Here is a 13,719-nt window from a genome sequence, read left to right as displayed (position 1 = left end):
GAAGAATATAAGAAAGCGTAAGAATTGTATTTATCCGCAGCCTTAAAGTACAAAGAATTTGTAAGGAGAATTTCTAATCTTTGTATCTTTAAATCTTTGAATTTCCAAATTTTCAAATCTAAACGTAATTTAGTTTTAGATTAAAAAGTTTCTACTTGAGAATTGTATTCTAAATTTGAACTCTAATACCAGTTGAAAGCAGAGCCGTTTAATCTTCCGATAGTTAAGTTCTAGTTGAATTTCCTGCAGACCAAACAATCGAGGACGAACGAATCCACGAAATGTTGGAGGGAGAGCATAAAGGAACGATGTGCAAAGTGAAGGTAACCGTAAAGGCTGCAATCTTGATTATTCATCGTATGACGGGCTCGCTGACAATCGCTCTTCTATTTGCACTTATAATTACTGTTTGCGGAGCATTGTTCTTAAGTCTGATGCCTGAAATGGCACCCTAGTTGATAAGTTACGGGGATCACCGTGCAAAGTCTCCCCGTTTCACAACTGGAATCGACTTCCAAGTAAAACTCTAATGAAGAAGGTTACGGGGTTACTTGCAGATCTCGTGAATTATTACGTTATCCCCGGAAGAGGAATAAGGCTCCTACGTTCGTTAATATTCACGGGCTATACGTATAGAAAAACTGCTCTTCAGAATAAAAATTTAATTTAATAATATACAAATATTATTATTTATACAAAGATCCAAAGACAGAGGAATAAGACTCCTACGTTCGTTAATATTCACGAGCTATACGTATGAAAAAACTGCTCTTCAAAATAAAAATTTAACTTAATAATACACAGATATTATTATTATATATATACAAAGATCCAAAGACTCAAAGATTCGAAAATGTTTATATAAATTTATATTTTTACAATATAGACGCAATTACAGAAATACAGAGGTGAAACGTAATTTGTAAATTATTATATATATCATTAATATTTTGTATATATTATATAATATATTACAACGAGGGTTCTACTTTGAATATTTTACATGTTTTTCCATAGTATGTGCATTCTGTGCATTTTTGCATCATTAAATTTTTCATGACTGCAGAAACATCTAATTGTAATAAATTATGTTACATTAGATTTAAAACCTCTCTAATCCAGATATTTTAAAATAACAGAGGAGTTAGCTGGAAAGTTATGAAATTCTATGAAATAAAAATAAAATTTCACTTTTTAAAAGACTTACGCAATCACGGAATAGATATAAAAATTTAGTAGATAAAATGTTGTTTCAACAAAGCACAACAATCTTTCCTTGATACTGTAACTCGTCTCGTATCAGAAACGATTCTATGAAGCCTCAAGTAAACGAGATGGAAATGAGACGAGCGTAAAAACAGGGCAGCGTGAACGATAACGGGATGAGATAGCGAACGCATAAAGACGTTGTCACCTTCCAACGAACGCGTTAATAAAGGTAGACGGTTTAAGGCCGATCGGATACTTCAATCTTACTGAATGCCATTTTCATAATCGTTTCGGAAGCACGGTAAGAGTTAAAGTAAACTTGGAGCTTTAACGAACGGACTTCTAAGCCGATTAACATCCTCGAACTCCTCGAATATACACAATCCAGGAGTCTGAACAAGCAAGTTCGCTGGGACAATCAGCTTATTCGTGGAGTTTCTTTCCACGATCCAGTATGTACACAAACGAGCTATCTATGAAACGATGCTGAAGAAAAACGGACAATAAAAATGTCTTCCAGGCGTTCCAAAGCGAGAAACAATTGAAATCGATCAGCCGCTTATCGACTTTCTCAAAGGAGACTTAATTACGAGCTTGGGCATTGATCGCGCTCTTTCATTGATTTTAAACCTCTGCATTATTATCTCTTTATCTTCTTCGTTCGCTGGAAAATTTGTACTCTAAAAGTTTTAGGCTTCGACTTTTACACTTTGGATATCTAAATTCTCTAGGACGTGAAATTCCAAATAAAAGCATTTGAAATGTTCAATGTTTCGCGTATCTTTTCATCTTTCGTTGCATGTTTCCTGAAAATTCATGTTTATACGTTGAAACATTTTGAAATTCAGAGATTCAAACATTCGAAGGTTAAAAATACCTTCGTCGAACTCTTTGCAATCTTCCTCCAATCATTAGGAGTATCAAACATTTAACAAACGTGACCATCTAATTGAAACTTGACTTTGATCCCATTACTCTTGATTGCAGTTAGATAAGTTTCATTTGCTTTAAAATTTATCCCCGAAGAAACGCTACGAGCAGTATGCATTGTATATATTGTTCTACTATTTATCCAACTTCTTCATGGCACATAATATAAGTTCAGGAACTCGTTATCAAGACGAGAGAGTCGCAACAAAGTCGTACCCTTCTCCAGAGGTAATTTTTCTAATAAAAAACGCGGCTCTGGAAAGGATAGTCGAGCGTGGCAGCGAGTAATTATCAATTAATCTTCATTAAAGCCTTCCGCGTTCCTGCAGATGGCTGCTACGATGGAAAACAATCGGACGCTTGCTCCAAGGAGCGTGCAGTTAGTTTGGAAAGTTAGTTTCGAAAGAGGCAGAAGGAGAGAGAAGAGCGGGGGAAAACGAAAAGGGTGTTGCCAGGCGTGTTGGAGACTCGCCCTCGACTCGTCTCCCTCGGAAAGCTTAAATCGGCTTCATATCTCAGCCCCTGCAACCCTCTTGTATCTCTAATCAGATCATTAAGCTCGCGGAGCGTGCGCATGAAGAAATTTGTCGCGAACCTAGTCCTCCGCGTGACTCGCGAAGAAAATGTATAATCGAATCAACATTGACGAGGGGTCGCGACTTTTTCCGTTTCGGCTTGCGCGTAAATGTGCACGCCTGTCGATAAACCTTCGGATACACTCGACGAGTTATTAAGTTAGAACTACGACTGGGGTTGCTTGTAAAGTGGGTGGCCAAACTTGGCGAAATTCTGCCCCTCTCTTTTTATGTATATTTCAGCTTCCCTTTGCCTTTCGTTTCTTCACCATGCTCCTGCTTTTCTTTTTTTACGTAATATATTTTCCGGACGTTTCCCGTCTCAAGTTCCTTTTTTCTTCTTTCGACGCGGAACACTACGTTTAATCAAAAGCCAAGCAATGAAATTAATTCACGAAAATGTTGAAACTCGTCGTAACGTTAGAGATACCTTTTTAATGCTTCGTCAAATATTATTTAAGCTAATTTACTGCTTTATAATATTCGCTTCTTTGATACTTATTTAAGCTTCATACTTATTTAATCTGATACTTATTTAAATACTTTGTTGGATTACAGAAAATCGTAGAATCCAAGTGTCTCATAGAGACAATGACGAGTACTAAATGTATTCAAAGTTACTGCGGTTCTCGAATTTTGAGCATTCGTGACTAAAGACGTCTGAAGTGTCGTTACAGTAATAGAGAGAATGGTTTCTACGACAGATGGTTAAAGTTGCGAAACTCGTAACGGGGGTGGAAAGCGAAGGTGGTAGCAAAGTATAGTGGCAACTGTCTTCCAAATGAGAGCCATTTTTTATCCACGACACAGCTGTGACAACATGTTCCACAACTGTATCCATTACCATCTCCCTCTATAATAATTTCTCACCTCTATAATCATAACGATTACATCGACGATACAGCGATCGTTTAAATCCACAAACTGTTCCACCGTGAAACTCAGTGACAAAGGATACATATTTTACAGGCTAATTGCATTGGAACATTTTTTCCTTTCTTTTCTTTTTTTCTTTATTTGAAATTTTATTTATCGTCAAACGTTTCGTCCTCGGTGAGTTATATTGGACTCTGAAGTATTAATATTTCACGGTAGAATTATCACGCTGGAAGCAATTGAAACATGCGCAACAATGGCAAAGGGATTGAACAGGACCACGGTACGGGTTCAGTTAGAACCTTTTCGACGAGAATTAAAACTGGACAGCTCCTTCAAGCGAATTCGATTTGTTCCAGGATGGAGGAGACATCACGGGGGTTGCTGCAGCATAAGCACAGGGCCGAACAGCTGAAGCAAGAGAAAACTGCGCTCACACTTTCTTACGAGGTAAGATTTTACCAAAAAAATGTTTCCAAGTAGCACAGAAGTTTAGTCGATTATCCATAATATTAATAAACCTCGATATTCAGCAGAACCACTTTTTACAGTCAGTTTAATACCTATTCAATGATTATTATGTCTCATTACAGTGTTTGGTAAAACTTCAAAATGTTTTGCCAGTCACTTGTAAGCTTCGAACTTTTCGAAAATGTTAAATTATGTAGCATTACGAGATGCCATTAAATTTTGTGATTTGAAAAGATCAAGATCGTTCGATAATTAGTCGTATCGCATGTTACATCGAAACATAAGTCCCTGAAGGAATTCAATTTCTGCAGAATTTCAATTGCGCGTACCGTCCTCCTTGAATTTATATTCGTTCGAGTGGTTCGTCGGATTTTAGCTTCCCGAATCTAGGGTGAAATGAAAAGCGGAGTGCCTCCCCCTTGATTCAACCATTGGTCCCGTTGTCGATAAGCACGAACAGATAACGAAGAGGCTGTCAAATTCTCTAGTCTATCGAACAGAGTTTCCATCGTTTATCGTGGCGGCTATTTCTTTTTTCCTCTTCTACGATTTATTTGTTTTTTCTCTCTTTTTTTTTTTGTAAACAGAAGTCGAGACACGATGACACTCTAGTAAAAAGCTTCCAGCTGCCATGGTCCAATAACAATGCTCTCGTAATGCGAACCAACAAGCTGTTATTGTATTTCAGCTGAAGTTGTCATATACGATTGTTCCTGCCGGCGACACAAAGCGGGGTGCCTGGTTTATCGTTGAATTCACGTAACGCAATTTATTTCGTCCTCTTATTCGGTACTTTCGGTCCGTGAAGCGACACAATGGGCTAAAGAACGCGATATGCACGCGATGTATACTCCGCGTCGATTAAAAACACTCGATCGGTGCGATTAAGGATATTCTTTTCGATGGACCTGTTACCGATCGGATGGCGTTTCAATTAATTTCTCTGTACATTTGAAGCAGACGCACACGCAGGTGAAAGGGAATGCGTTTATTCGAAACTCTTCCAACTTGACTAATCTATGTTCCCAATAAACCGAAAGATTGACATCTATGAATTTGTCTGAGAAATTCGTCTGTCGTATTGTAGACAGGAGGGTATGACATTTAAAAAATTCAAGTTGACCTTAAATTTTCCCCTTCGTTTACAGAAAAACTATGTATGTTACGTAATGTTTCCCACCGTACCGAAAACTTCTTTTCTAAAAACAATGTTTTCATGTTTTCATTTCTTTACGATATATTGAATTACTTTAAATTCAAGGAAGCTTCTACATTTCTAGGTTCTACAGGTTTCATTTTCGAATCCATATGCCTTATGAACTATACTATAATATGACGGAGAATCACCCTCAAACTGCTTTTACGATCATTTACGACCTACAGCGTATGTGAAATCTACGTTTAAAAATCTGTTTTTATCCGTTATAGCTGTCCAACCACGTCGGAAATCAAAGACAGAGAAACATATTTGAATAGAATGTGGTTTCGTAGAAAGGCAATTTTGGTAAAGACCGCCAGCAAATTCCCTAATTTCTGCTCGATCCTAAGCGAGCCATCTGCGAACTGACAATACTTTCGCCACATATTTGCCAACGACCAATATTCCTGACTTAACGAAGTAACGTAACGCGGCCGTGTACAATGAAAGGGGAGGAAACGGTAAACGGTCGCGTTTGCTACGAACCCTTAGAATGGTACGCACTATCTCGTTCACGGCCGGTTTGCTTCTAAAAGAGTCGTAGATTTAGAACGCGTGGGGTGTGCATCACTGCCCCACGAAATACCGTTTATTATCGATCGTCACTCGATCCCCTGGTTCAATGTCGTCCCGCCCCACCGATGCCACCCCCCTAAAAGTCCCTTTGCCGGCTATGAGGAAGTATATCCATAATGCCTGCAAGTGTTCTCTCTAGCTGTTCGATTTTACTTGCGGAGCGCGCATCCCCCTTCTTTCTTCGCGATCTCGGGACGAAAAGTTGCTTGAAAACTCCGCTTAACATAATTTTTTCTGGTAAGAAAGGCGAATGGGTTTCGTCACATCGCTGACGAATTTTTTTTTTTAGTTCTATTGGTATTAATAAATTAACGTTGTTTTATTAGTAGATTAGAGGAGCTGATAATACGAGGAAAGAAATCTAATTCAATAGGATGTGCTAAAAATTGCAACTCGTAACCTTCGCTCTTATGTTCTTTATAAATTCGTGTAAATTGTTTTTTGAATTTTTCGTACATTCGAATTTAACGTCTTGTTACGAGTGTGTTTTTCAAGATTAGAAATTGATTAGATTAGAAATGTCCCTGTACTCGATGCGTGCAATCCAGAGGCGAGCAGAAGCTGTCGGTTGCGACGATAGATTAGTCGAAAGTGGCGGGAAACGGCGCGAAAAGATACGCTGTGGGAAGAACTCCATGAAGCGGACAGTTTATATTTCTATTTTTCGTTGCTCTTCTCCCGCGAGATGACAGAAAATCGTTGCTCTCCCTTCAGCTTTGAAAGAAGAAGGGAGTGTAGACATTAGCAAGGGCCGGCTGGCTGGCACGACTGTTATAAATCAGACACACGCACCCTCTATTAGCACCCCTGTCCCCGACAGGTCTCTACAGCCCTAATTTAACGTTAAACGCTTTTCTGCTAATAACGACCGCTTGTGTTATTAACTCTGACTACGGAACTGCGTCGAATCCTTGAGAAAAGTGCAGTTGGCCACCGAAGAGGCGCGACACTTCTTCGAACTATCGCCATAGCCCTTCAAATTATTGCCGATGTCTCAGTAAGCAAAGGAGCGCTCCTTGATTTTCTTATCCATCGTTTTGAAACAGCCGAGAAAAAGTTTTATCATCTTCTCGTACCATTTGTATTATTTCTCAATTGATGCTATAACCTACGAGAGTTTGAATTAAATATTACATATAATTTTGGAATATTTGTTATTCTCATTTGTATTCTACGATTCACGCGACGAAGCTTATCATTTGTAATCCACTTAAAATTAAATAACTCAAATCTAATCCTAGTTCGAGTTATTGTAATCACCTCGTCGAGTTAGAACAGTGACGCGAGTTACATTGAATCGCTTTTTCGTTAATAACGTTTTATTTTTTGTTTTTCATTTACCAACAGGCACGCGTGCATCAGTATCAGGCTCAGATTTCGAAGCTGCAGCTGGAGAACGAGTCGATGAGGGGTCAGCTGCGCGGTTTGGAGGCTGCATGTGCTGGTGAGGTGCATGCTGCGTTGGTGGCACGTCTGGCGACCTTGGAAACGGAACACGCTGCCTTGGCACGAGACGCGGACGCTCAGCGTCGCCAGTACGAGCGGTGCCTGGACGACGTCGCCAACCAGGTGGTCCGCGCCCTTCTATCCCAAAAGGTTCATTGCTATGCTCTCGTTACCACGTCCTCGACTTGTCTTTCTTCTTTTCTCATTTCCTCTTTTAATTCTCATTTTTTATTCATCTTTTGTCGCAGTGAAATACTCACATCATTCGATCTTTATGTCTAATTATTTGATGATATCCGAAGATTTGTGATATCGAAGTAAATTATGTTGCATTTGAGATATATTCATACTTCTGAGTCGATTTCGTTGACTAGTATAAGAGGTTGGCCTTTACGGGATAATATTTGTGTTTAATTTCTTCTCCTCTTTTACATGTACTACCTGTTTAAAAGAAATCTACCAATGATTAACCAGATTTCACCCTTAATGTCAATCCCGTCTAATCCATCTGCTGAGCTGCGAGATTGCAAAGCTGCAAGTGTGTGTTCACGCATACTAAATTAGCTCCATTAAATAACATGAATATATTTATCAATATTTTCCAGGGGATAAACTTCTGTGTTCGAATAACTTGACGTTGCTCGAACCTTTTAGTACGTAGAAGGAAAAATAACGAACAGAAGAATATTTTATTTTCTTTAATGCTAGTTTTCGTGTAGCAAACGCTTGTTTATCCAATCACATTTTCAACATTTTACTTTGAAATCCTCATTGTTCGTCCGCTAACGCGCTTTCTATTGTCATTGTTAAGGTTATATTTGAAAAAACGGCGTACCTATTGTTTCTTTATGCTGTATAGGGTCTGAGGGAAGAAATCGGTGCATTGCAGAGGCGTATACGGGAGCTGGAGGCTCAAAATCGAGCACTTTCAGGATTATTGGCCCAGGCCGCAAATCCTGGAAGTCCGACAGAATTGATTCAAGGGATCCTCGAAGCTGGACCGGCGGCACTAGTCGCTGCTCTTGGTCTGGACCCAGCTTGGGTTCCCTTATCAAGGCCACGCTCGCTCAATTTACAGATACCAGTCATGGCTGCTACGAAATGTCGAAGAAACAGACCTTTGGGTACGTTTATCAATAGCAAATAGAAATATCTTTTATGAACGAGTAATCGTTTTAAAAATATATATAGCTTGACTAGATAATTCCACGTGTTATTGTACGTTGTGCGTGTGAAATCTTTAATCCTTCCGCGTTCGATTGTAGTTTCAAATTTTAGTAACTAATTAAACGATAAATATATTTTACTTTCAATAAAACTGATTCTAATTTTAGTATATTGCATCTCACTTATAAAAAGATCACAAATATATATAATAATTAAGAAGGAAAAATTTGTTTACACAGTCCAAGAAACATTTCGCTCGTAAAAGATACGATATGACTTGAAAGGGCCAGAATTAAAATAAGCATTATGCTTGTAAGTCAAATGTACAGTTGAAGTATTCACAATAGTCGTACGACAATTACCCGTGTTACTCGTTATATCTTCAATGCCATTACAGTATTAACAATTAACACAAATGCTAACATAATAAGATTAAAGTAATGCTCACCGCGATAATTCAGCACAAAAACCGTCAGAAGAGGAAGGTAGCGAGAGTCCAGAAAGTGGGAATAGAGACGAGGGTTATTCAACGATGTCCAGCGACGTACAGGGTGAGGGTGCTCGACAGGAACCATCCCGAGGGTTAGAAGATCTAAAGGAGGCGACAGACGAGACCGAGGCAGACGTTTCACCGGATGCACGGCTGGTCGCCCTCGACGCTGGCGACCCGGACGTGCTGTTTTTGCCTTTGAATCTCACCGTAGGAATAAATCCACGTCACAGTTATCCCCCAACCAAAGACTTGCTGCCGTATCAGCACGTGATGCGCAGCTTCTCTGACAGTCACCTATGCCTCAAGCTGACTACTACAACCAATTTCACACCGTACAAGCTACCGAGCCCCATGGGATCCTCTTCTCTTCTTCTAGTCGAAGAAGAAGGCTGGGATGCCGAGTATGTGCAACAATGGCTCAGGTTCGTTCATAACTTCCTAATTACTTCCCTGTCCTTTTCTTTCCGTAATCATTAATTACAAATTATCAAAAAAAAAGTAATATGATTTTTTTGTTTACTTTTATTAATTTACTTTTATTGGAAATTGATCGTGACGATCAAAATTGGTTTGACAGTTTAAATTCAATTTAAAATTGAATATATGTAAAACACAATGGTATGGGTTGAAAAGGAAAACAAATTGAAATTTTTGCAACCCAAAGGTTGGACGACAGCAGAAGTGCTCAACAACATCGAGATCACCTCGAGTTGGAATACGACAGAGCAGAACTGGAAGATTGGAGTTTCTCGTTGTCCACCGAGGACCTTGTTCAAAATGAATCTACGGTATGGAAGGAACCCTCCACCACTACCACCCCAGCTCTTCCAGCAATCAAGGAACATAATCCTTTGGAATTGGAAGAAGACGCGAATGAATGTTTGTGGAATGGTGCCAGTTACCTTGCTGATAGAACAGGAGGCGAACTGGTAAGAATGGAAAACAATATTGCTTCTTTATATCTTTTTCAAATTAGATATGGTTTTAACAATTGATAAATTTTTGATAGAACTCCATTTATACAAACTTTCCAATAGAAAGGTAATTTATGTAATTAGATTTCATACAATAAAAGTCTACTGATTCTCCGCTTTATGATCTTTCATTCAATGGTAAGAGTTTACGTTCGGTGGATTTAAGTGAATTTAAGTGGATTAAATAAATGGATTTAACTAACAAAAGTTAATTTAACCGGGTATTGAATACAACTTGGTTCAAATAACTGGAGTTCATATAAACAGAGTTCTACTTAGTCTTAAATTAGGCTATTTGTTAAACAATGCAATTGTATACAATTTTTATTTGGGAATCTCTTGTTCGTTACCTAGGTTGCTCTTCTTATGGATGCCAGAGCGACTGGGTCGTGGCCATACGCTACGAGTCCTGGTGCTTCCTGGAGCAGCGAAGAAGGAGCATTTGAAAATTCCAGCAAACGATCCTCTGCGGCGTTATCCGGCTGCAGCGATGATCCAGACTCTCCATCCATTGGCACGGATTTTACCAGAGACTTTTATAGACTGGTAAAGTTCGAGAGTACGAAAAGCTTGGCAAGCACATCGTCGAGAAGCGGAAGACCTCCACCGGACAGGGAACAAGCATTGCAGAGCGTGTTGTCCTTTATCGCTGAACAACAAATGTATTTGGCTGAATTGCCAAATAATCTACTAGAACATAATAGTGCAACTCTTGCAACGGAAGGTATATTCTTTTCATGTCTATATGTCTTATCGTTATGTTTGCTGTATTTTATTATTTCAAAATTTATTCCTAAGTTCACGTGTCACAACACAAAATTAATGGTACAATTCTAAGCAACAAAAATGTTGGAAGAAAAGAATACTTAAGAAAACTAATAACGAAATATCTTGGAACACGGATTAAAATCGAACATTATGTAAAAAGTTCTAGAGGAAACCGAACAGAAGGATGAGTCTGGAACCGAGGCGATGTGCGCCGAAATAGAAACATCTGTCGATCAAGATAGCAGCAACATCGAGAACATTGCTGAAACGAGCAGTAACGACGATTTGCTCGATCAGATACCCGTACCCTCTTTAGCGCCGGAGGAGAGAATAATCAGTGCGGTAGCTTGCAATGGTGGTGTTTCTTATACTACGGTCACGCCGTCTGAATTAGGTGCCGTTCCCGAGGAAGACGAGGAAGCTGCTACTTCCTCTACACCAAGCACAGTTGTAAGTTCTATAGTAAAAATTTGAAACGAAAAATCATAATTTAAAATTTAAAAAGTTACATCTTTGTTTTAAATTTCATTTATGTGTTTTCTCCAAAGCTTTATGGTTAAATGTTTTATGTATAATATGGAAAATTTAGTTCAATCCTTATTGCTGGGACAGTATTTTGACATTACGTTTTCATTAGGTAAGCCCAGCAAGAGCACCGTTATTAGTTGAAGGCAGGGACAGATCGTTGAGCTTTCACGAACGTGCCACGTCGAAAGATGTGATAGATGAACTGAATCGAATGATCAGAAAAGGTGAAGAGAACACCGTTACCCAAGAAACCCAGGTGCCGCTTGAAAAATTGGATCTCGCTTGCTGCTGTCCGACTGGATGGGTTCACGTTGAACGAGATATTGACTTTACCGACCCAAAAGTGAGTACTAGTCGTAAAAAATTCAATAGTTATTTTAACCAGTTAACTGCGGCTCGTCGTCGCTTGTATTTATTGATGCACTCCATGACCTAAGCCCATGAGAGATTTCTAAAACTAAATTCCGCAGTTAACTGGTCAATTAGAAAATTGCAAATTTAAATTTATAAAATAATAATTACCTAATTATCATTTTTTTCACATAAAATTCATATTTCTCCAGGCAAGAGCCAATTTATTAGACGTGATGCTAGAAAGCAGTGAAAGTTCTTCGGCGACATCGAGCAGCGGATCAGCCGGAAGTGACTCGGGGGATGAACCACCTGATTACCGTCACTTGCATAGACTACACCGATACCGACGACAAAAGAAAGGTATTTATTAACAATTCCTTAGTAGTACATCTTCTTGTCCAATCTTGCACATCACTCTGAGATACTTTCTCCTATCTATAAAGTGTATCTTTCGCTGGACACGATATAATTCAACAGACACAAAAGTTATTAAAATAAAAGATTTCAAAGCTTGCGAATCTCGACCATACTTTCAATTTCGACATCTTTCTGCCTCTCGTTCAATATATACATGTTTCTTCTTCCAAGAATGCATTGTGAAACAAAGAATCGCTTCCGCTTATCATATTCGAAATAACATTACTAACAACAGTATCAAAAATCACGCTACTATACTCCAATATGTGAAATAATTTATTTGACGTAGAATGTGTTCATTTAAGAAATATTTGAATATATTTAAAGTAAACGGAAAAGTTAAATAAAAATAATTGCTCAGTGCCGTTTTAAACTTTCACAGTAATAAGTATGTATATTAGCGTGGATTGAACACCAACACGCATTAACACGTCACGCTGTTAAGTGGCTTTGGCCGATTAACACCCCGTCACTGTACAGTTACAAAAGAAAACGGAACATGAACACGAACGCTGGTAGCCCTCGCTGTACATAGCCTTTTCCACGTTTTCTGTTCAGATGGTAGCTCCTACGCGGTGTGCTTTGATTGTCACAAGAAAAGCTACGTAGTTCGGCTTAGTGACGATCAGTTTCTGTAACCGACATGCCAGTTGGGAGGAATCGTTTCACCGGGACCTATTTTGGCCTGATCCAACGTGAACTGTACGGCTACAACGGATTTTCTATTGGCTTACTAACCGATTATTAACCAGAAGACGTTAGAACGAATTCGTTACGAGTCACCTTTACGCAATTCCACCTTTGCTATTAAACGAATGAAAATCCGATATATACATATCTAATAAATTCCGATTTGACGTCGGTTAACACATTACGAACGATGCGTTTGACAATTTTTTATATTACATATATTTTTTGTTTTATTATTTTTAAACATTTAATAAAGGCAATGTCTATAGTTTTTCCTGAAAATTTGTCCGTAATGTGTTAATAATATTGTTATTTATTTATTTATTTTTTTTACACGTACAAAATAACGTTCGTTATTATTTAGGATGATTTTGTAACTAGAATATACGTGAAATTTGTACGCAGATACGTAGTAAGTTTGATTAGTTAATAAAATAGAACAGATATTTGAAAATTGTTTTCGTATTTAAAAATTACATGTTATGTAAATACTTCTCTATTGTTCTATTATTTATTATATATTGTCATTGTATCTAATCTAACTGCGTCTGGAATTGCGTCAAGGATTATATAAAACAGTTACTTTCTCTCTCATTCTGAAAAGTACTACTACTGGTTGATTTCCGTCATTGGCAGGTGTTCGACTTTTCCACTATTTCTATTTCGATCATTTTCCTATTATTCGTCATCTTATAAGAAAAAGCACGGAAGTAAGACACAAACCTTACATACCTAGTACATTAACCTTTAGCATAATAATTTTCGTATATAAATATCTCATTTTCATTTGTTTCAATCACGTCAAGTTATTCGTGGCAGACAAACAACATGTATTTGCAGGTAAATAACCGAAAAAGAATCAGTTTCTTTCTAAACATATCAACGTTACATAGCAATACTTCCAAAGTTACCTCTGCGTAAATAAATTTTACAAAACATATCTGCAACTGTGCTGTTTGGCTGTCACGAAATCGTACATGGAAAATCGAGCACTTGCCAATACTTAAAACTCTCCATACGAAAGTACCCATTCATGAGAGAGATCAA

General features: G+C 38.2%; 1 protein-coding gene across 8 annotated transcripts in view; it reads left to right on the top strand.

Annotated features, from left to right (window-relative positions):
• Positions 1 to 13,719, top strand: part of LOC138185214 (uncharacterized) — a 391,900-nt gene that overhangs the window by 375,084 nt on the left and 3,097 nt on the right. For 6 of the 8 annotated variants that reach the window (XM_069124002.1, XM_069123997.1, XM_069124001.1 and 3 more), the window contains 9 exons: positions 3,950 to 4,040; positions 7,183 to 7,431; positions 8,141 to 8,405; positions 8,910 to 9,363; positions 9,606 to 9,870; positions 10,270 to 10,639; positions 10,844 to 11,133; positions 11,321 to 11,554; positions 11,775 to 11,925. In XM_069124002.1, coding sequence (XP_068980103.1) covers positions 3,950 to 4,040; positions 7,183 to 7,431; positions 8,141 to 8,405; positions 8,910 to 9,363; positions 9,606 to 9,870; positions 10,270 to 10,639; positions 10,844 to 11,133; positions 11,321 to 11,554; positions 11,775 to 11,925 — 2,369 coding nt within the window. Of the gene's footprint in view, positions 1 to 3,949; positions 4,041 to 7,182; positions 7,432 to 8,140; positions 8,406 to 8,909; positions 9,364 to 9,605; positions 9,871 to 10,269; positions 10,640 to 10,843; positions 11,134 to 11,320; positions 11,555 to 11,774; positions 11,926 to 12,540; positions 12,659 to 13,719 lie in introns of those variants that run through there. The other 2 variants (XM_069124003.1, XM_069124000.1) reach the window with 2 other exon arrangements.

The sequence above is a fragment of the Bombus flavifrons genome, chromosome 11 (genome assembly GCF_040668555.2).
Source record: "Bombus flavifrons isolate JBK064 chromosome 11, iyBomFlav1_principal, whole genome shotgun sequence".
NCBI classification, from domain to species: Eukaryota; Metazoa; Arthropoda; class Insecta; order Hymenoptera; family Apidae; genus Bombus; species Bombus flavifrons.
This window is presented reverse-complemented; position numbering and strand designations above follow the sequence as displayed.